Here is a 20,535-nt window from a genome sequence, read left to right as displayed (position 1 = left end):
GTGCAGCTCCATCCCTGCCCCAGCACCGGCGGTGGCTCTGAGCGGGCCCGGTGCCTGGTGGGACCCCTGGAGAGGGGCTTCCCGGCCCCGCGTCCCACGACTGCCTTGCAACTGGCATGCTCTCCAGGCTTATTTTTAACTGCTGATTTAACAGGTGCGTGGCAGATAGGGCATACCCCGAGCAAAATGGCAGCCAGCAAGGGATCGTGCCACCTTCCCCGGCTCTGGCAGGATTTCAGCTGCCTAAACAGTGTGTTGGCTGGCAAACGGCGTGGGCTGACAGCAGACCTCGCCTGAGCCCACCTGAAATGTTCTCTTGTCTTAGGGCAGCGATTCAGGGTTTGGCGTGGTTTTAATATAGTGAAGAGTTTTATTTGTCATTTTTAATTTTTAAAGTGGATGTTCTTGCTTTCAAGTAATTTTTGAAGGAAAATCAGTATTTTGTGAAGGTCAGAGCCTCCTTCCCTCCTCCGGTCTCCCAACCCCAGTGTACCCAGTTGAGGTGGTGTAACTGGGTTGTGCCACGCTGAGGGCTGTGCGGGCGGCTTGCCAAAAGCCCCAGAGCTATACTGAGTCCGCACATATGCAGCGCAGGATTTTAATTGGCGATAAGTACACACAGGGTGGGTTTTTATAGGCTGTTGTAAGTATGCACAGTACTTCTCGGTGAAAGCAGACGAAATATTCTTTGATGCTTTTGGGAAAATGAATGTCAACAGGAACAAAGTTTCATAGAAGCAGGGTTTAAATTCTTAGTATTTGGCTCTTTTCTTTGAGAGGACCATGCATGCTGTGAAATGCATGAAGTCTGTTAATAGCCTGATTTTGTTGTTGTTTGCATTTATAATAGGAAAAGTCTATTCATAAATGTAACCCTACCAAAGAGGCTTGCACAAACAGTTGCTAGCTCAGGGAGGGCTGGATGCGGGTCATTCTGCAGGCCTTTCCACCGGCACTGGGCAAGCCGTTTCTGGGCTGCAGGACCAGGATCCCGGCCGGGGAGCAGCCCCTGACCCGGGTCCCTCGCCCACTGGTCACCGCGGGTGGCTTCACTTGGGTGTGCGCACCTCTCTGGCAGCTGTCCGGTCCTTGTGCTCGGCACTTCAGTGCATTTAGCAAAAAAATTTGGTGTAATTTCAGGTGTGTTACTCAATCCTTGGGCTTTGTTGAAGAGGAAGTCTGAACAGTGTTTTGGATGAGGGATCAAGAATGACTGCTTCTGAGGTTTCATGGCTTTTTTCCTTATCTGATCCCTTTGGTGGGGGCTGGTAAAAAAATCCTCATTCTTGTTGATGAACTGCTGTCTGTCTCAGCTGGCACTGGCTTTGACCTGGAGCGCAGATGTGGGCTGGGGACATGGGACATGTGGAATCGGAGGATGGAGAGTAGATTCTAACACCCCAAGTGTGTTACAATTCCTCTTCTTGAGATGGGAAGTAGTCACCATGGGCCAGTGCCCTTGGGAGGCTGGTTGCCTCTTCAGGGGGTGCCGATTTCTTCCTCCTCTCCCTGAGAAATGCAGGGCAGGGGCGTGTGTGTGTGCATATATATATATATTTGTTTTTAGAGAATTGAAATAAACTGTTTGCAAAGAAAACAAATAGGCACGTGCAACTTGCAGAGTTTTCCCGGTTTCCATACTGTATTTTAAATTCCTCCTCTCTAGCCAGCTCAGGTTTCTTGTGTTCAGCCTCCTTTCCTGCAGAACTGAACTGAATTGGTTGCAGGTTCCCCTCCTGCTCTCCCTGCTCCAGCCAGGTTTGGCAGAAGGAAGGGCTGGAAGGGCCAAGGGGGGGACTTGTGGGTGGCCGGGAGGAGGGAGGGGGGGCTGCAGCGTGTGCAGGTCTCCGACCGACCTGCAGCGTTGGAGGCGATGTGATGGTTCCCTGCCAGCAGAAAACAACCAAATTATCGCTTTTTAATTGGGCACGGAGGGTGCAACCATGAATTACAGATCTGTAGAAAACCCGGCAACCGCTCTGCGTGTCGGCAGCGTGCTGCTGTTTAATGTCTTAACCCGCTTTATGCTGTTAAATTCATTTTTTCTCTCTTGTAAAGCCCTTTTTCCTTGTGCCGTCCAGGGGCCGTCCAGGTGGAGCGGCTGCCTGGGCAGGCTCTCCCTGAGCACTCCCCTCTGCCCAGCAGCCCCCAGGGTGGCTGGCTTGCCCAGCTCCGCTGCGGCCCGGCATCATTAAAATCAAAGTTTTCTGCTTCTGCTCTTTGAACCATTGCTGTGTTGAAAGAAAGAGGGCAGGTCTCATGAGCCACCTTTGTCTAGACTTGCAGAGTTATCCGGGCGTAATGCCGAGGAAAGCGCTGGTGTAAGCTGTTCGGCCAAAGGAAGCGCACGTGGTGGCTGAGGAGGATGGTATCGCTCTCATGTCCTGCAGCTGCCACCCCCCCTCACCCCCATTGGACCAACGGACCCCTCTGAGCTGCTCCAGAGCTTTAAGCAACTCATCGTTCCCTGGGATAGCTTTCTTCTGCTTTAAACTTCCTCTATAGGATCGCTCAATGATCGTGCTGTGCATGACTTCATTTCACCGTGTTTCCAGCATAATTGCTGAAGGTTGAATATTGGCACGTGTTAAGAATGCATTGGCATGTGTCAAGAACGAGGAAGGCAAAGTTACTTGGGGAATGGATGTTTGAAAGTGAGTTTCACTCCTGGAGGTTAAGTGGTGAGCGCTGCCTGATCCTTTCTGTAAGAACGAAAACTCTGAATACTTGGGTTAAGAATTTTCTGATCATTTTAACTGATGATGAAACAATTACTGAAATGTTTCTCATATTCTGCAAAACAAATCCATGTCAGGAAATAAATATAGAAGTAAATGGCTTGGCTTTCGTCACCAAGCTCTTAAGCAGCCTGCTAATGATTTGAAAAGGCAGCAACAGAAGATATCTGAAAGAAAAATGGCAGTATCAAATTTATTTTCAAGTTTCATCTGCCTCACCAGAATTAAATCTGAAAAATTAGGACAAATACTTACACATAAGAAGACTGGCAATGACTTAGTGCCTTGGTCAAGGAGAGTAACTTTGCTTTGCACGTGCTACTTGCCGCTGCTTTTGACTGAAATTTTATGGCACGCGATTAGGCCAGAGAGTCTCTGTAGGAAATGGTAGCACAGGACAGACAAGCCCTTCCAAGTCATCTGGCCCTGCTTGTTGGGTGAAATCCCAATGCAGATGGATTGTAGTTAATCTCTGTTTCTTGGTAATAGGAATCATTTAAATGTAGACTTCAAGAAACCGCAGAAAAGCTTATTTTCAGAAGCCTGTTAAATACTTCTTATTTCACAGTAAAAAGTGGGGCTTTTCCTTTGTTGTAAAGACCGAGTATCCTGGAAAAGATTTGATATACACAAGAGAATTCACTCCTTTATTTACTGCTTTAGAGGGAGCGTGTGCCTCTGCTCATGTGCTGGCAACAGCCCGTTTCATGTGAGATGCGGTTACCTGTCTTCGGCAGCAGGGACATGGAGCTGGGCCACTGAAAGGAAGACCCTTGGAAAAGCAGCTTACACTGGGAAATTACTCTTCTGAGAGTGGTGTCTCCCTTACATACATCCTGCTCTTTTTCTTGCCATCTAGCAACGGTTTCTGCTGGTTAAAGTTATTCAGAGTCTTCTGGCTGAGATCTTTTCTGTTTCCCTTCAAAGCCCAAATAATATGCAGTCTTACAGACCTTCTTTTCAGTTCACAAACTTAGCTTTTTAATACCTGGCTGAAATAATGTATCTTCTATTTTACATGCCTGCTTGGTACTGTTTTCCTACTACCATGCTTCTACACGTGCACTGTAGTTGCACATGATGTTTCTATGACTCAAAAAAAAAAAAGTCAGATTTAAGAAATTGCAGTAAATTATGAATTTTTTACATTAAGGAAATTACTTAGGAAACAAGACCCAGTAAAAAGGAGACCAATCAACCTTGGTGGTTCTACATTTTATATAAGGAATTGATGAAAGATGTTGCTAAACACTGATTTTGGAGTGGTTGCATTTTAAGACAACAGTGAAAGTGTACACAGCTCTCACGTCTCTCCTCTTTCTGCAGGTCTGCAATGGTAGACGGAGTTATGATTCTTCCTGTGCTGATCCTGATGGCGTTTCCCTCCCCGAGTTGGCAAGGTGAGTGACGTGCGCGGCGGTGCATAGGTCTCCGCTGCTGGCGGAGCCGGGTTCAAGCGTCGGCTCGGCTGCTGGGGCCGACTGGCACTGTTCCACGCACCCTGCTGCTCCCAAGCTGACAGCATGGGCACGTTCCTCTCAGGAACGCGGTGTTTGCTTTTCCATTCCGAGTTGTTCAAAGGATATTCGTTGCCCGTTTATGCATAAAATTTATAGCGTGTGTGATTGGCGTAGGTCTTGCCAGGGCCTGGGGAGGAAAATGGGAAACTTTTATTTGAATAGTAAATTATTGAGCTATGTAACGAGTAGGTCTTCCTAGCCCATGGGCTGAGGTGCAGTTGTGTGGCTTAAAAGCAAAGTTTTTTTTTTCTCTGGGAGGGCTCTTTGGACTATTTAGTATGGTGTTTGATAAATTTTCCATGATTGCTCCAGTAAGGTCTTTGGATATGGAAAGTGACTTTGTCCTAAATCATTTATGCAGTTGTGTGCATGTAAAGGTTTTGTGACATGCAGTGTGTTTAGGATTTGTGTCAGCAGAATGGGAGAAGGGTATTTCCACTGCCGTGGGGAGGCAGGAATAGTTCATGTGACGGTCTTCTGGATGTTTTGGGAGATGACCTCCTGAAAGATGCACGCTTGCTACTTCACAAACAGCTTTTTAAAAAGGTTCTGTGAGTAACTTGGTTTTCTCAATTTTACGTTTTAAGTGACTCAAGGTGTATGGCATATCTATGCTCTTTTGTATTTACCTTGTGAAATATCTTTCTGAACTACTCTGCCGAAATGCATTTATTTTCAAATGTTGATGTGAATAATAAAAGGCAGAGTATATTAAATGAAATATTAGAATGGGTAGTGGAAGGGGAAGATTAAAAATGCACAGAGGTCTACTCATTGACTTTAGTCATGTCTATGAATAGGAAATTGAGACAAAATTTTAAAAGGGAGGAATGTAGGATGAATTCTTGTGGAAATACGTTAACCTGCTAATGTTATTGACAGAATATTAAAGTTTGGTAGCAGTTATCACACTGGACCTTCTTATCACTCTTGAAGTGTAGCTATCTGCTTCTTGAAAACATTTTTTTTTTCCAGCTTTCAGAACCGCTTATATTGAAACTCTTAAAGTTAAACCACCTGCCTTTCACATCCTTACTGTGAAGAGCAGTGGATGGAGAAGAGAAACACGTGGGAAAGATGCAGGTTAAAGTCCGCAGTCCTGGTTCACGTCTCTTGTAGGATGTGCAGAATCAGACACTGCGCTGCCTGTGCAGTACAGCCTGTAGAGCAGCGCTGTCACCCACCCACCCCTACCCAAAGCGACCCTGCAGGTCTTCAAATCTCAGTCATTTGACCTGAGTGCTTAAAAAGAGGAAAGTAGGTTCTAGGGCTTAAATGTTATCTTTTTGTTGAAAAAGTGCCAATAAGCAATCAGGAAGAGAAGAGTTTCTAAATCTGTGCCAAGACGTTGTCTTTTCCCGGCTGTCTGTGGTGCTGAGGCTGGAGGTACAGGGTCGTGCCTCGCCTGGGAGCCGAGGCAGAGCCGGACCAGATGTGCTGCTGGAGGCTTTGGCAGAGGTGCTGCGGGGGAGGAGCCTGTGAGCAGACATGTGCAGATGTTGTGTTCTTGCTGTCTGCCTGCCTGTGCCAACTGGACATCTATGAAGAACAGTTTCCTGTTCACGACGTGGAGCTGCCATGCCGAGGGACAGCTTGTCCAATAATACTTTTTAAAGACCTCTGTCTTTGGGCCTGCGTTTCTTTCCCACGGTGATACAGCTCCTGTGAAAGACTTTGTAGAAGAGATGTGGCAATCTTGCTTTGCTTTTCTTGCTTTATTCCTTCCCTTCTCCTCCCCTCGTACTTCCTATGGTGAGTTTTCTTTTTCTGTGATCAATTACTTGTCTAACACACATGCACAATACTGCTCTTTCCCTTTTTTCATGTTTGCTACTCGTAGTGCTGTTCTGTTTCCTTTGGAAATAGTTTCCTCCTTCCAAGCTGATTGTAGAGGAGTGTTTGGAGCCAGCAGCAATACCTAGTGGACTCCTCAGCAAATTTTCATTTATGTCTTGTCATCTAGGTTTTGGTTTCCTCACTAATCAGGCATGTAGTAGCACTGGGAGAGCCCACTGCTTTCTTCCTTGGGATCTAAGTGCCGCTCAGTGCCTACAAGCCAGCAGCCTGTGCCAGGGCTAAGGTGGTAAGCCCAGGAGTGTAGACCTGCGCTTGGAGTGTTATTCAAGGGGGAGCGTGCCTTTGGAGATCCTCAAGGGAGTGGAAGTTGATCCGCTGCTGACAGGCCACAGAGATGGGTCTGGTGCACCCTGACCAGCTTGCTTTCCCGTCTGCTGCTTCTGAATGTTTTTAAAAGTTGATGTTTTGGGTGAAAACAGTTGCTTTGTCTTCCCTTTGCACAAAATAACAAACCAACAAAGGCACAAAGCCTTCTCACAGGCTGAGAGAGTTGGGGTTGTTCAGTCTGGAGAAGAGAAGGTTCTGGGGAGACCTTAGAGCCCCTTCCAGTCCCTGCAGGGGCTCCAGGAAAGCTGGAGAGGGGCTGGTGCCAAGGGCAGGGAGGGACAGGCCAAGGGGAATGGCCTGAAGCTGCAGGAGGGGAGATGGAGATGGGATGGGAGGCAGAAATCCTTCCCTGTGAGGGTGCTGAGGCCCTGGCCCAGGGTGCCCAGAGAAGCTGTGGCTGCCCCTGGCTCCCTGGCAGTGTTCAAGGCCAGGTTGGATGGGGCTTTGGGCAACCTGGGCTAGTGGAGGGTGTCCCTGTCCGTGGCAGGGGTGGCACTGGATGGGCTGTGAGATCCCTTTGAAGCCAAACCAATCTGTTAGTCTATGATTTAAAAAAAAAAAAAAAACCAAAAAAACCAACAAACCAAAAAAGTCTACAACCCAAACCAAAAGATCAAACACTCTGTAGAATTCTAAGTGCAGCAACATATCTCTTTCCTACTTGAGTGTCCAGAAAATCCTTTTATTCTATAGGTTTATTCCAGTGCTTTTTTCTGTTACTTCTTTATTAGCACTGTAAAGTGAGGAAAGAGGCTTTTCTTCATCTCCCAAGAAGCTAAACCCTGAGTATAGTAGAGTACTTTCGAAGTAATGTAATGCCTGTGCCTAAGAGTGTGAGGTTTTTCCCTTAGTAGCGAGCGTGCACAAATGCCATTTCCTGGTCCCAATGGCAGCGTTAGGAGCACGGTGCGTGAAATGCTGCCGAGGCTTCTGCACGGTGCGTGAAATGCTGCCGAGGCTTCTGCCCTCTCTAGTGACTGGGGACGGTGTGCGGGCCCTGTCCTGCCATGGCTTCCCTGCCAAATGCAGGCACGAGAGCTGGGCAGGCTGGACAGGGTGTCCTGTCACGCCACAGCTGGGAAGCGCTGGAGAGCTACTGGAACTCCCAGAACGACCGTCTGGCCTGGGGAAGCTGGCTCTGGGAACAGCCCAGCCCCGCGCCAGCAGCTGGGCTGGGGGAGGCTGCTCCTCTGCCCCACCGTGGAGCTTGCTGGCTGTCACTGTCCATAGCACTCGTGCTTCTTCTGGTTTAGGGGTTTTGTAATATGGAGAACAATAATAAGGCCAAACAGCTGTTTCTTAGCACTGCAAAATTCGAAGGCTTTTGATAAATTACTAAATCCTATGTAAAATAAATCATTGTAGGCTGCCCAGGGAAGCAGTTGATTCGCCATCCCTGGAGGTATTTGGAAGACAGGTAGATGTGGCACTTAGGGTTTAGTGGTGGACTTGGCAGCCTGACCTTCATGGTTGAACTCAATGTTAAGGGTCTTTTCCCTTGGGTGGCTCTGAGGGCTGGGATCGGCCACGTGTGCCTGAGGTTAGCCGATGACTGCAGCGTCTGTGCATGTGCAGAATGGGGGCACGGCGCCATCCTGCCGCACAGCTGCGGGCCGGGCTGCAGGAGAGGTCCTGGGTGGATCTTCTCTGCCCGCTCGGCTGGGGCCACAGGTGTCCCTCCTTTTGCTTTGCCTTACTCTCCGGTAAAGAGGGATCAATGAGATGGAATTGTCCCCCTTAAACTTAGGCCGTTATAAAGGCACGTCTCGGTGAGCACAGGGCTGGTTTGTGTCGGCCTGTCCACCTCTGTCTGTCCGTAGCCACCTGGCTCTTTCTGCCAGCCGCGTACTGAGAGGTCTTGTGGTGTCACGGAGGTTATCCCTCTGAACGGTCGCTCGCGTGCATGCGCTCAATGTATATTGTATCTGTGCAGTGAGATATACTAGTCTGTATCTGCCGAGTGAAATTTAGTCCTGCGAGGAGCAGGGAGTTGGACTTGATGATCCTTATGGATCCCTTCCAGCTTGAGATACTCTGTGAAATTTTGAAAGGGAGGGTATGTGGTGGTGGTGGTGCATTGCTGGAAGGAAATGATTTGATGTGAGAGCCCTTCTTTAAAAGCTATGTGTAATATAATTAGAGACCGTGTCTTTAGAAAGAAAATTGAGACTCTTATGAGATATGTTTTTACTTTTTCATGCTTTTTAAAATTACTTCAATATTTGCTGACCACATCACATAGTTAACGTAGGTATTTTTTTCAAAGGTAGTTGAAGAAACTGTTGCTGTAGTGCCGATAAGAAAAGGTGGCCAAGTGCCTATTGTACTGGCTGTTTTGATGGAAAACGAATCACTCTTCTAAATGTGAAGAGATCACCTCAAAGTTAAGGCGTGTTACCAGAAACATATGTGGTGTGTTTCTCCTTGGAAAGCAGTAGTTTTGTATTTTCCTAAACAGTTAACAATGTTTACAGTCCAGGAATTGGATATAAACCATGAAATAAAACTGTCTAGATGGGTAACTGGTTGTGTGAAATAAACTTCATGTAGAAATGTCTATGTGAAAAAGAAAGTACCTTGTCTTTTTTCCCCTGCATCTCCCCGTTTCCATCGTTACGTGGCAGTTTGCAGCCTGGCGGCTCCAGGTCGGGACGCCTGCACACCAGCACCGCTCGCAGCGTGGCTGAGCACCGGACCTTCCAGCTTACAGATTAGAATGGGGAGTGTCTCGGTTCTTGTTCTGTTGCAATACCTAGATAATTAGAGTCAGCACTCTTAATTGTTGACTTTCATAAAGTGAATAAGCAAACAAAATAAAGGAGCTTCAGTTTTGACACTTTCATAATAATGAGCTAATAAACTGGTTAGTGAGAAGTCAATGCAAATCTCTGTATCTTTGTGTGGCAAGTCAGATTTTGTGCGTGTGTGCACAGTATATATGGGCCAGAAGTGCAGCTATGAGCCTCTGTATTACAGAGCAAAAATATGTGCCGTGACCCTGTCTAGGTAATGGAAGTATTTTTAAGCTTGGCTGCTTGCCTGTGTGAGTTGCCCGACTGCTACGTATGTAGTTGGCCTGACAGCCTTCCGTGCCTGGAGCTGTTGAGTAGATGCTTACCTCCGAGTGTGTGTGTTTGGGGGAATTGATCTGCCTCGGCCGTAACCTCTTGATTGCCACTGGCCTGTGGCATTTGCTGGGCACGTCCGTCCTGCGGACTTGCTCGCACAGCCATGCTCATGAGCTATGGAGAGGTATCACCCAGTCCAGCTCTGCCTCCGCTGTGGATTCACTGTGTGCCAACGAAACTGTGCTTTGCCAGTGCAGCTGGTTTGCTTTGGGAAATATGGCTGGAACATCCAGCCCTTCATAGCTGGCTCTGTGTGTGGGGAGAGCGCTTTGTGGGTACAGCACAGTGTTTAGCTTGTACGTCTTCACACTGAAGCATCACCCTGTCTGTCTGCTCTCGGGCTTCTGACCTGCAGCTCTGTCTGAGCCGGTGGCCTGCAGAGGCAGGGACGGGGGCACGCGGTCAGTGCTGTGCCCAGTTCTGCAGCCGGGTAAGCCTTCCTGTTTGGGTAAAGCTCAGCCTGGTTTTGTAACCAGTGTGGCACTGTGGGAGCATTAGTGAGAGAAGGGCTGGCTGGTACCTGGTAATATACCCTGGAGTTGGAAAACCAACTAAGTAAAGAAAGGAGCAGTTTGAGCATCATGGTGGATCGCTCACTCTGCCTGCAGACCGGAGCAGCCCTGTCGAAGGACAAGTAGAGTGTTTGTGGTTGCAATGCCTTAGCTCATTGCATGCGAGAGAGGCAGGTTTGCTCTGCACCGGCTGATTAATGGCCCTGTGCCTGCGCAGTCGCTTCCTGGCCCATTTTGGGTTGCAGAGCTCCTCCAAGAGGTGGCCCATGAGGGGAGGTGGGTTTCTGCGAGAACCACTCCGATGGCTTGCGTGAGGTTTGCTCAGCCTTGAGGGGTCTGTGGGTCAGGAGAAGAGGGAAGCGTTAGGCTGGAGCAGGCTGCCAGGAGCCAGGTGAATTTTCCTTGTCTACTCTGCATGGCTCTTGGATGGGAGGTTAGTTGTCGTACTCCATGTAGCGGCTATTTCTGCTGTTACTTAATAGCTGAAATGGCTGCTACTGCAGCCTGCAAACCTCCTCAGCTCTGTCCTCACAGGCCGGCATTTGCCAAGGACAACAGAAGCGTCTCGCTCGCTGGGAGCTATGAAACCCTTGCTGCTAAGGCGCTGTCTGGGGCGGGCTGTGCTCACAGAGGAACAGCTCCTGTGCTCCTTGGGGCAGGCGCTGCCCGGGCCTTGGGGGGAGCGAGTCCCTCGCAGGTCTCTGCCAGCGCCTTCGGCACTTCCAGCCAGGCAAACCAGGGTGAAGGGCTTGTGTGTGACAATACCAGTTGTGTGTTACTGCTGCTGTCATGGGAGGAGAAGGAACAGAACTTTGGTTATAGGGATGTTTGGCATAATATTTTTTCTTTTAAAAAGCTCCACAAAAGTAGCGAAGTTATTGCTTGGTACATGTATGACTGGGACTGTGTATACCAATAGTTGAAATCACTGTGACAGATGCTGTCTGATTTCAGGATTCTTTCCCTAATTTAGTTAGTGGCTCAAATATGGAAAATTATATTTGTGTATTTGTTGATTGTGGGAGGAGGGGAAGAAAACAAAGGGGAAAACAAACTGAGTTATATTCCCAGTGGACAGACTCTAATGATAGCCTTGAAAAAGTCCAACACATGGTATGCTTAGCTGCTATTTTAGGAGCATCCACTGTATTTGTGGCTGGACATTTTTCTTGTGTATTAGAACTGAAAAAGAGAATGTAAAAACAAGTTAAGTTGCCATAAGCGTGCGTGCATGCACGGGATGTATGCAACAGAGAGCAGCAACTTGTTCTGTTTTCCATAGCTGTGCCTCTCCTCTCAGCCCCCGAGTGCACAGGGCTGCTTCCCTCCACGGGTGCCTGTACGTTCCGGGAAACTGGGGCTTCCTGTGTCCTCCGTTAGCTAGTCGAGAGCAGTGTCCTCTCCCACGGAGACCGGAGCGACGCGGTGTGCGTGTTCAAAGGCACGTGCCATTCCGGGGACAGCAGTGTGTGCGGCTCTGTGCAGAGTGAGTGGGTTTTCCCCAGCCGGGGATGCCCGGAGGCTTTGCTGAGGATGCTTGGAAGTTTAGTTTCCTATTCTATATGTTCTCTTAAAAGTTCTTCCTTTTCCTTAGCTGAAGCATCTGGAGTTGGAAGGGAGGTGGTGTACCTGCTGACAGTGTGTGCTGCTTCGCGCTTCACTGCTCATCTCCCTGGTTACTCAGACTCATGAGGTTCTCCTCAAAGGCTTGACTTCTGGGAAATTTCAGAAAGGTTCTCCTCAAAGGCTTGTCTTCTGGGAATTTACTTTTCAAGCAAGCTGGTTAAACCTAAATCCCGTGTAGCTGTGTCCACTGCGAATTTAAATGGCCTTAATTTGATTTAGTTAATGCCATTTCCGGAATGCTTAAGAATAACTATTTCCATATAGAAATATAATGTGGTTTAACACATCTGGTTTAAATTTACGCTGTTCTTTAGGTTTTTTTCCTCTGACTGTCCCTGTGTAGACAACTCTCCCATTTTGTATACCCGCAGTAGTGTATGTGTGAGAGGTGATGTAAAGTGTCACTGAACTCTGGACACTTGAGAGCTTGGAGTGCACAAATATGACTGGTATTTCTTTTGATGGTGGGAGCTCATATCTTTGTCTTGCTGAACCGGCTAAATTAGCATCGTTAGCTCCTACTTGGTTGTTCTTCAGCACTAGTTGCAAGTAATAGTTCTTCCCTTAAACAGAAGGTTTTATTGCCTAATGATTTCATTATCTCTTATAACTGAAGCTATTAAGAATACCATGGTGTTTTTTCCTCAACTCTCCCCTTTTACAGATGATGAACTGAAGCTAAATATGGTCCGCTACGAATGTGTGTGTGAAGGCATGTCCTGTGGGAATGGAGATCGTTGCCAAGGCCAGCAATGTTTTGCTTCCCTGAGCATTAATGACGGTGCTAAGGTTTACCAGAAAGGCTGCTTCCAAGTCTATGAACAAGGGAAAATGACGTGCAAAACACCTCCGTCTCCTGACCAAGCTGTAGAGTGCTGCCAAGGATACCTGTGCAACATGAACATCACTGCACAGTTGCCTTCTTCTAAAGGTGAGGGGTTAATTAATAAATAGTGGGGTTTGAGACAGAAAAAATATTTGGCTTTCATCTGAAGCGGTGGGAGTGAGATGGCTTCAGCACTAGCGAGAGTAAGGGTTTAACCAACGCGGTAAGGCCCTTTCTGCTGCGTTCCCCACCGCCCTCATCTGCTGTCCACAGGCTGAATGATCTGTGTTGCTGGGAGAATGACGAGGGTTAAAGTGTGCGCTCAGGGCCAGGGCTGAGTTGCTGCCTGTGAGTGAATTGCAGAGTCACAGCTGGGGTTTGTGCTGAAGGGACACGGCAGTCCCGACAGCTCTGCGTGGCGTCCTTTGTGTAAGTGCACACTTGTAGCTCCGCCTGGGTCATGCCTCTCTCTCAGACCAGGTGGCTCCCAAGTTAAATGTTGTTGTCAGTGCTGCTGCTTTTAAAGACTGTCTGGGAATTCGCAAATGTATTTATTTATTCTCTCTCTCTTTCTGTTTTTTTGCCTTCTTTTTTTTTTTCTTCTTCCCCTTTCCAAGGGCAAACCTTTCAAGGAGAAGCTGCAGGTTACAGCATGGAAACACTAATCATTGTTATACTGGCTCCTGTGATAGTCTTGATAGTTTTTTCTGCAGTAGCTGTGCTGATCATCCGGAGAATACAGAAAAACCATATGGAGAGGCTCAATTCTAGAGATGCAGAATATGGCACAATTGAGGGACTCATTGCGTCAAATGTTGGAGACAGCACATTGGCCGTAAGTAACCTGTGTGCATGGTGAGAACTTGTGTGAACTTTCTTCGCTTCCGAATTCCCCTCTCGTACCCTCCAGACGTGGCCAATAATGGGACCTTTTCCTGCCAGGGGATTCCACTTAGTGTCAGGGCTTCCATGATGACGTTCTTGTGCTCGCAAAGCCGAAGTTTAAATGAAATTTAACCAAAAGATAGCTTTTGCAAGTATAGCTCCTTTGACTGGGAGAACTAGTATAAACTGTAGTCAAACTGTTTATGTTCCTCAAAGCGAGGCCTGAACAGCAAACCAGAATGTGTCTGATTGTTGGGCAGCCTGAAGTGATCTGCGATGTGTAAAAATGTACTGTGTCTTTGATATGTGAAAGGCAGCCTGAAAGGCTGGAAAAGATGTGATCCTAGGGGAAGAAGAAAACACAGATATTTGTAACTTTTAAAAACTTCAAACCTCTGACTCCCATGATCTTAGTAGAAGGGCTCTTGGATGGCTAGGAAATTAGTGAAATTTTCTTGACAGAAGAGCAGTAAGAATTCTAAAAAATTAAAACATAAAATTCAGTTTGTAAAATATGTTCTTGTTCGCATAGTCTCTGGAAAATAAAAAGACATGGGAAAGTATTTCCTTTTTAAAGACTTAATGTATCTTACCCTTTCACTTCAGGCCAGAAAAAAGTGTTTCAGCAGCTTCCCCATGCTTTACCGAAACTGAGCAAGTAAAGCTTCAGAGGCAGCGGGAGGGTTGGTTTCTGAAACCAATGCAAAGAGCAGTGTTCTCTTCCTTGCATTTCTAAGATAAAAATCTCCTCAATATTAAGAGGCTGGAAAACACTTTCCATTTTGGTGCTTTCCCGCCATTATGTACTTTCATTGCAGGTTGAAAAGTGGCTAAAGAAAAATGGTCCAGAACACAAATATTTTCAATAATATGCTACTAAATACATTGACTGGGTTTTTTCTTTCTGTGTTTCGGAGTGTGTTTGTGTTTGTCTCTGTAGGAGAGAGAAACTGAAATGGGTATTTCTTGAAGTGAGGAATAACCTTCAATATCTTCCTTAGAGAGTGTAGGTTACCACCAACTAAGGAAGCAGTTTTGACTGTGTCCAACAAAATACCCCAGGAAACGGTTGCAGCTCCTCACCTGAAAGCTGACAACCACTTTGCAGGACCAGTGATGGGAATTTATTAAAAGAAAGATCCGTGGGACCACTCAACAGCTGGAACTGTTTTGGGGAGCTGGAAACTATTTCTTGCATCTCTCTGTTTTGACGCAGAGGTGTTTCTATAAAATACTGCTGTGAATGACTGCTGGAAGAGTCTTGTGGAACACCCTTTCATTCACAAGACAGCATGTCCTGACAAGTATGTTTTCAGGGTTTGAGATGGCCGTAAGGGATACTGTTGGAGCAGGGAAGATTCTTCTTTAGGGAAGAACAGGTTAAAGCTGAGTAATCGGACTCCTGATCATCTGGATGCCCCAATACACATTTTTGAAACAGCCTGTGTGGGGAATGAGCAATAAACCAACACTTCAGCCAGGAAGAAGAGCATGGTTCTCTTAAGGGGTTGAGGGGGATGATGGAGACTCACAACATGGCAAGGGGTAAGGAGAGGATGGGTAGGAATCAGTTGTTCGCTTTCTGCAGTGCAGTAACAGGGGAGGCATCAAAATGAGCAAGAGCAAGGTTAAAAATAAGGAAGGTGGTTCTTAACACAGTGGTAGTTGAAGCAGTGGAACTCCTTGCCCGACAATTATTCTAGATGCTACGGGTTTGTATACATTCAACAACAGGATGACAAGTCTGCATGTTGTTAAGCATATTTAAAAAATAAAAATAAAAATCCAGCTAAGGAAGTCCCTGAGCTGAATGTGCTTGGAGGCTGGGAGAGCATTAGAGGAAAGTATGATGAGTGTTAAAGTATTCCCATATCACTTCTATTTCACTCCATTTCTGGTATCCCAATATCCTAATACTCCAGTGCCCCTATATACATCCATATGCCTAACACTCCTAGTAATGCCTACTACCCCAATTCACTCCACTTGTAATACCCTAATGAAGGGCGTTGCTTTTGGGTACAGTCAGAGACAAGTTACTGATCTAGAGGGACCTTAGGGTGGCTGCTCTGATAACAGAGGTTTGGCTTTTAAACGCTAGCTTCCTTCTAAGATGGAGCAGTGGAAATTGCCTCCCTCTGAGCTTGAAATGTCGTGGCACTTATGTGACTGCAGGACCAAGTGTGCGCAAACTGCAGCTGCTTGCTACTGCTGCCCTGCTGGTTTGCTTCAGCTTGGCCCCATAAAAACTATACTTGATAATATTTTTTTTTAAATGCCTTTGGCTCTCTTTAGCCCACAAGGCTTGATTTGGTGATACTGTTTTAAAACAGCCAGGTTTGATTTGTTCACCATGACCTAGACGTGTGCAACTAGTTATCTGTCTTTAGGCACTGACGCCCAGCTTTTACCAGCTCTTATCTCTTATCAGTGCAAGACCATTCCCGTTCCATTTGCAAACCTTTTGCACTTCAAGACATTTAATGTTACTTGGAAATGGTGATAAAACCTGAGAAGAATAAATCAAAATTGTTTTTAAAAGAAATTGGAGAAGTTGCTAACTGAAGGCTTGGTCTGACGGAGCTGGTTTGTTCCCAGCTGTCAGACCCTCAGCTTTCTGGCTGCGGTGCCTCCCTTGTGCCTCTTGAGTTTGGGGATGTAAGAAAATTGATAGCTCCATGTTTCTAAATGTTCATCTAAACAGTAAGTCTTTCTTAAATTCCAGATTTTTCTTCTCCATTGTAGTTTTAAATCGCTGGTTTTGTTACACATTAGTTTACATTTAGGATTAGTCTCCATAGTGTAGCAAATGCTTAAAGCCCTAAGCTTCCTAATGGGGAGTGTAAAGCTGTGGCCTCTTCAAATCTTGTTTTTACAGTTGCTGCAGATAAGTTTGGTTGTTGTCTGTGTTGGTTTTTTTTTCCTCTGATACAGGCAGGAAGGAAAATGAGCTCTCAGTTTGTATTAAAAAACAAAACAGCAGTCTCCTGTCTTTCTTAAATTATCTTTTTCTTGAGCACTCATTAAAAAATTGTTAGGAGTAATGAGATTTCATCAGATCTGGTTAAAGCCCAGTAGTGCAGTTTTCTGGAAATATTAGAAAGTTGATTATGCTTATGTTGGGTTTTTTTTATCCTATTTTCCTTTGTAAAGAAAAAAAGTCCAGTAATACAGTTGTTAATGATTTGAACTAGTATGGAAGTCCTAGCCATAAAAGTAGCTGGATATTAGCATTTTAAAAGGCTAATAGGATTTTACCATTCAATTAGAATCTTGCTCATAGGGGGGGTTTAAGCTTACAGTTTAAAGTCTTATTTCCATGCACTAAAAATACCAGAAACTGATAAAAACTGTTTAGAAAGACTTGTTACAGAAAATTTTCTGGAGTAGCAGTGACATATCTAGTGTAGGTGATCCAGGGAGTACTCCTATCACCTTGTTTATTTTTAAACTGGTTTTGGTTCTAAATAACTGTACCAAACTTGAATACTTTGGGCCAAAATTCCCCATGACTTATCTAACACAGAATGACTTTTTTAATGTTATTTTTTGATGGACTGTTCATCTAGTGTGGTTCAGCCACTTTAGGGAAGGAGACTTACAATAAATTATTTGGGTGTTGTCTTGTAAGGAAGTTCTGATTTGCGGCAGGGACGTGGAATTGGTGAGAGAAGCCCCAGTGGTGCCAGGTGCTCGGGGTGCTGTGTTTGGAGCCGCTTCAAAAGCTTATGGTTTAAAAGATCTGTCCATAGACATGTGAGTCCGTTCCCCGTGGACGCCGTCTGGTGCTCCACATGGAGAAGACTGTCTCAAGTTTCTGTGTAACGCATGCGAAGCAAACCCTAACCAACGCACAGATCTCTCCCCTTCCGTGCCGAAGGTAACGGGCTTCTGCAGCCAGCAGTTGCTGCCACGCTGCAGAGGATGTATCTGCAAATCTTGATCTGGCAGGTTAACTGCAAACCAGCAAAGTATTGCATGATTTGGTTTCTCTTCACTGTTGCTAAGTTAATTTTTAGCACTTAATTTGGGGATTTGATTGCTAAAACAGAGGTGTCTGGTGACATTAAGGTGCCATGTGGTTTTTAGGGCAGGTATGTGAGTCTGACAGGTACAATACAGGACCTGTTGGATACCTGTTCTGCTCTGGGAGGGTGTCTGCGGGTCAGCGAGATAGACCAGGATGTCCCAGATAGCACTAGGTGCAGTTAACCAGCAGTTCACCAGTGGTTCCCACTCTGTCAAAAGAAAGTTGGGCACACGGGAGCAAGGTGGTGAAGGTTGCTGCAGCAGCCTTCCTCCTGCTCTGTTACAGCTGAAGCACTGCTTTGCAGGGGCACATAGTTTCATAAATTAATGCTCAGACTGGAAAGCGAGGAGGATGGTGAGTGGGTGATGGGGGTCTGGCTGCAGTTCAACCCTCCCAGAAGGGATCGGTTTTGGGGTGCTCACCTGCTCCACCTGCCCGAGTGTGCTTCATGGGCTTGGCGGGAGAGCGGAGCAGCGAAGCAAGCCTCCAGTCCCAGTGGAGTCGGTGGCCTTAAATGACTGATTAAAAGCTGAAGGAAAACATCGGACAAGCAAAGGATGCTTTTCCCATACTGACAGGTCACATTGCTGTGCCCTCCTAGTCATCTTTACTGGGAAGAAACCACAGGGAACCAGAAGAATGGGAAAAGTCTGCACGAATGTTCAGAAATTAAGGCTGTTTTTCTTTTTGCTAGCTGTATAGGGATGAAGGCCTTGGGTATAGGAGGAGTTAGAGTAAATAAGTTTATTTCTTATTGAAGTGGCTGAAATTATTGCAAGGTGTAGAAAATTCGGAGGAAAAAAAGTTTATATTAACCTCTTTGAAATAGGTGACAGATACTTCACTTATGCTCTCTCAGTTCTGTAAGAGAACATCAGAGTGCTGCAAAGGAGTGGAATTTTGCAAGAGGGTAGCTCGTTGGCTATGAGTGAGCTTCCAGGTTCACAGGCAGTAAATTGGTTGTCGCTTATGTATTAAACAAAATGATTTGTTTATTAAACAAAATGATACTGTAATGCCAAATAAAAGAGCCAGAATAAGAAATCTGAGAATGAAACGATGCTTGATTTGTTTGCTGTTCACTGTTGTGTGTAACTTTTCCAACAGAGTGTGATTATGCATAAGTTATGGCTCCCCTGCCAGTCTCTTCTGTGCACGGGATGTTCTTTGAAGTGGTAAAAACTTGCAAAGAGCATTCTCTGCCCATCTGTACGGTGATGGCAACAGTATGTCTTGATCCTGAGTGATCAAATGGCATCACCAGAGCCATAGAGATACCGATGAGCTTTGACTTAACCTATCCTGTGAAGTGGGGTACCTTTCTGTATTTAATCAGGGGGAAAAAGTAGTTTCTCATAGGTTATAAACTTTCGCTTTTCCTTTTCAACAGGATTTACTGGATCATTCCTGCACATCTGGAAGTGGTTCTGGACTTCCTTTCTTGGTGCAAAGAACAGTGGCTCGCCAGATCACACTTGTAGAGTGTGTAGGTTAGTAGAAGTCTCCTTCGTATCAAGTGCCACGTCTTGGTAGCAAAGGCAGACAGAAAGGTTTATCTCCCACCCTAATTATCTGGTTTTCCTCAGTTATATTACGTTATGTTTATATTATATTATAGTATAGAACTTTTCAGGCTTTGGCTTTCCAGAACCAAATATGTTCTATATGTGAAGTGAAAAAATTCCTTTCAGATCTATGCAGATTAAAGGGGCAAATATCATCTGTGCTTTTTGATTGGAAAAATTTTAAGATTTTCTCAGTAAAGTGGTAAGAAAATACAAACTAGACTTGTTTGGGTACATTGGTAAGCGAAATAAACTACGTTTTTAGAAAAGCAAGCTCAATTTGAAGTTTGAAACTGTCAAACTGTGAAACAAAGATTTGTTCATTAAATGGTGTTCAGCTAGAAAGCTTTAGGATTAGAAAAGGATCATCTGGATTTGAGATCTGGAGTAGAAGTGTCAAGCAAAGTGGCTAAAGTGGCGTTTTTTAAAAAAAAAAAGTGTGATTCTGTGCCATTAGAATGGTAACAGGAATGTCTTGTAGCTTGCTCTGCACTGTTGCTTTGGGACTGTGCAGGCAATGATGTGCTGTTGCTGCTCTTTTCCCCCTGAGAGAAAGATCTCTCTGTAGCAATTCTTCTCTAAAACTCTTCTGGGTCTGAAGTTTTATATATATATTTATATATAAGTATAAATTGAATAGCGTTAAATTTGAGTTTAGTAATTTTAGGAAGCATTTGGGTCACAATTATCCTGAGACAGAGACATTGAGCCAAGATGCCACACTGGCACTAACGAGGTGAGGAAGGCATGATAATGGTTGATTCTATTAGAAAAAAAGACTGGTTTAAGTATGTTTTATGCTGGTTCTGCAGTGATTTGAACTCAGAATGGGTTAACACCTTCCTGTAAGTCACTAGAAGCTTTAACTCGTCAGGGTGTTAAATCAAACCCCAGACTAAACCGGGTGAATCTGAAGGGACTGGGCCTACGTTTTACCAGTGTTTCTTTGCTTCTGGCTTATAGCAGTATGTATTGAGTAGGCACGAACGTTCGCACTTGCGTTAAATCCAAGTGTACGTCCTCTGATGCTCTGCAATTTCTCTTCATCAGAAACTGTAGAATATGATATGCATGATGATTTTGCCCGCAAATATAGACGTATCTCTTTGTGCGTGTATATCTATGTGTGAGTAAGTGTGTCTCTGGAATGTCTCGGGCTGGCACTGTTTCCAGAGACCAAGTGTTTCAGCCTGTGGAGCAGAGCCAGATGAAAGTGCTTGTGCAGAAGTCCCTTCTGGGTGACAGCATCGAGGCGTCAGTGTTGCGTATCTCTCTTCATTTGGTTATACCTGCTGCTGCTTCACACGTGTCTCTAAAGAGCACCGAAGGGCAGAGCGATGAAGGGCAGAATTTGGGTATGATAGCTGTCAAATCTCGCACAACTCATTGCACGAATCGTGTTCAGGCTGCAGTGAAAATGGCAATGATCGGAACTCTTCCAGTGCGCCTTGTACAGGATGTGGCTGTGCTGTTGGGCACTTGATAATTTCATACATTCTTCTGCGCTATTTGGGTCAGAAG

The 20,535-nt window shown here is 45.7% G+C and overlaps 1 protein-coding gene across 3 annotated transcripts in view; it reads left to right on the top strand.

Annotated features, from left to right (window-relative positions):
* Positions 1 to 20,535, top strand: part of ACVR1 (activin A receptor type 1) — a 66,346-nt gene that overhangs the window by 29,507 nt on the left and 16,304 nt on the right. For 2 of the 3 annotated variants that reach the window (XM_075757392.1, XM_075757393.1), the window contains exons 2-5: positions 4,065 to 4,138; positions 12,373 to 12,639; positions 13,152 to 13,369; positions 18,840 to 18,939. In XM_075757392.1, coding sequence (XP_075613507.1) covers positions 4,065 to 4,138; positions 12,373 to 12,639; positions 13,152 to 13,369; positions 18,840 to 18,939 — 659 coding nt within the window. The remainder of the gene's footprint in view (positions 1 to 4,064; positions 4,139 to 12,372; positions 12,640 to 13,151; positions 13,370 to 18,839; positions 18,940 to 20,535) is intronic. The other variant, XM_075757394.1, reaches the window with a different exon arrangement.

This window comes from Balearica regulorum, chromosome 6 (assembly GCF_011004875.1).
Source record: "Balearica regulorum gibbericeps isolate bBalReg1 chromosome 6, bBalReg1.pri, whole genome shotgun sequence".
Taxonomy (NCBI): Eukaryota; Metazoa; Chordata; class Aves; order Gruiformes; family Gruidae; genus Balearica; species Balearica regulorum.
This window is presented reverse-complemented; position numbering and strand designations above follow the sequence as displayed.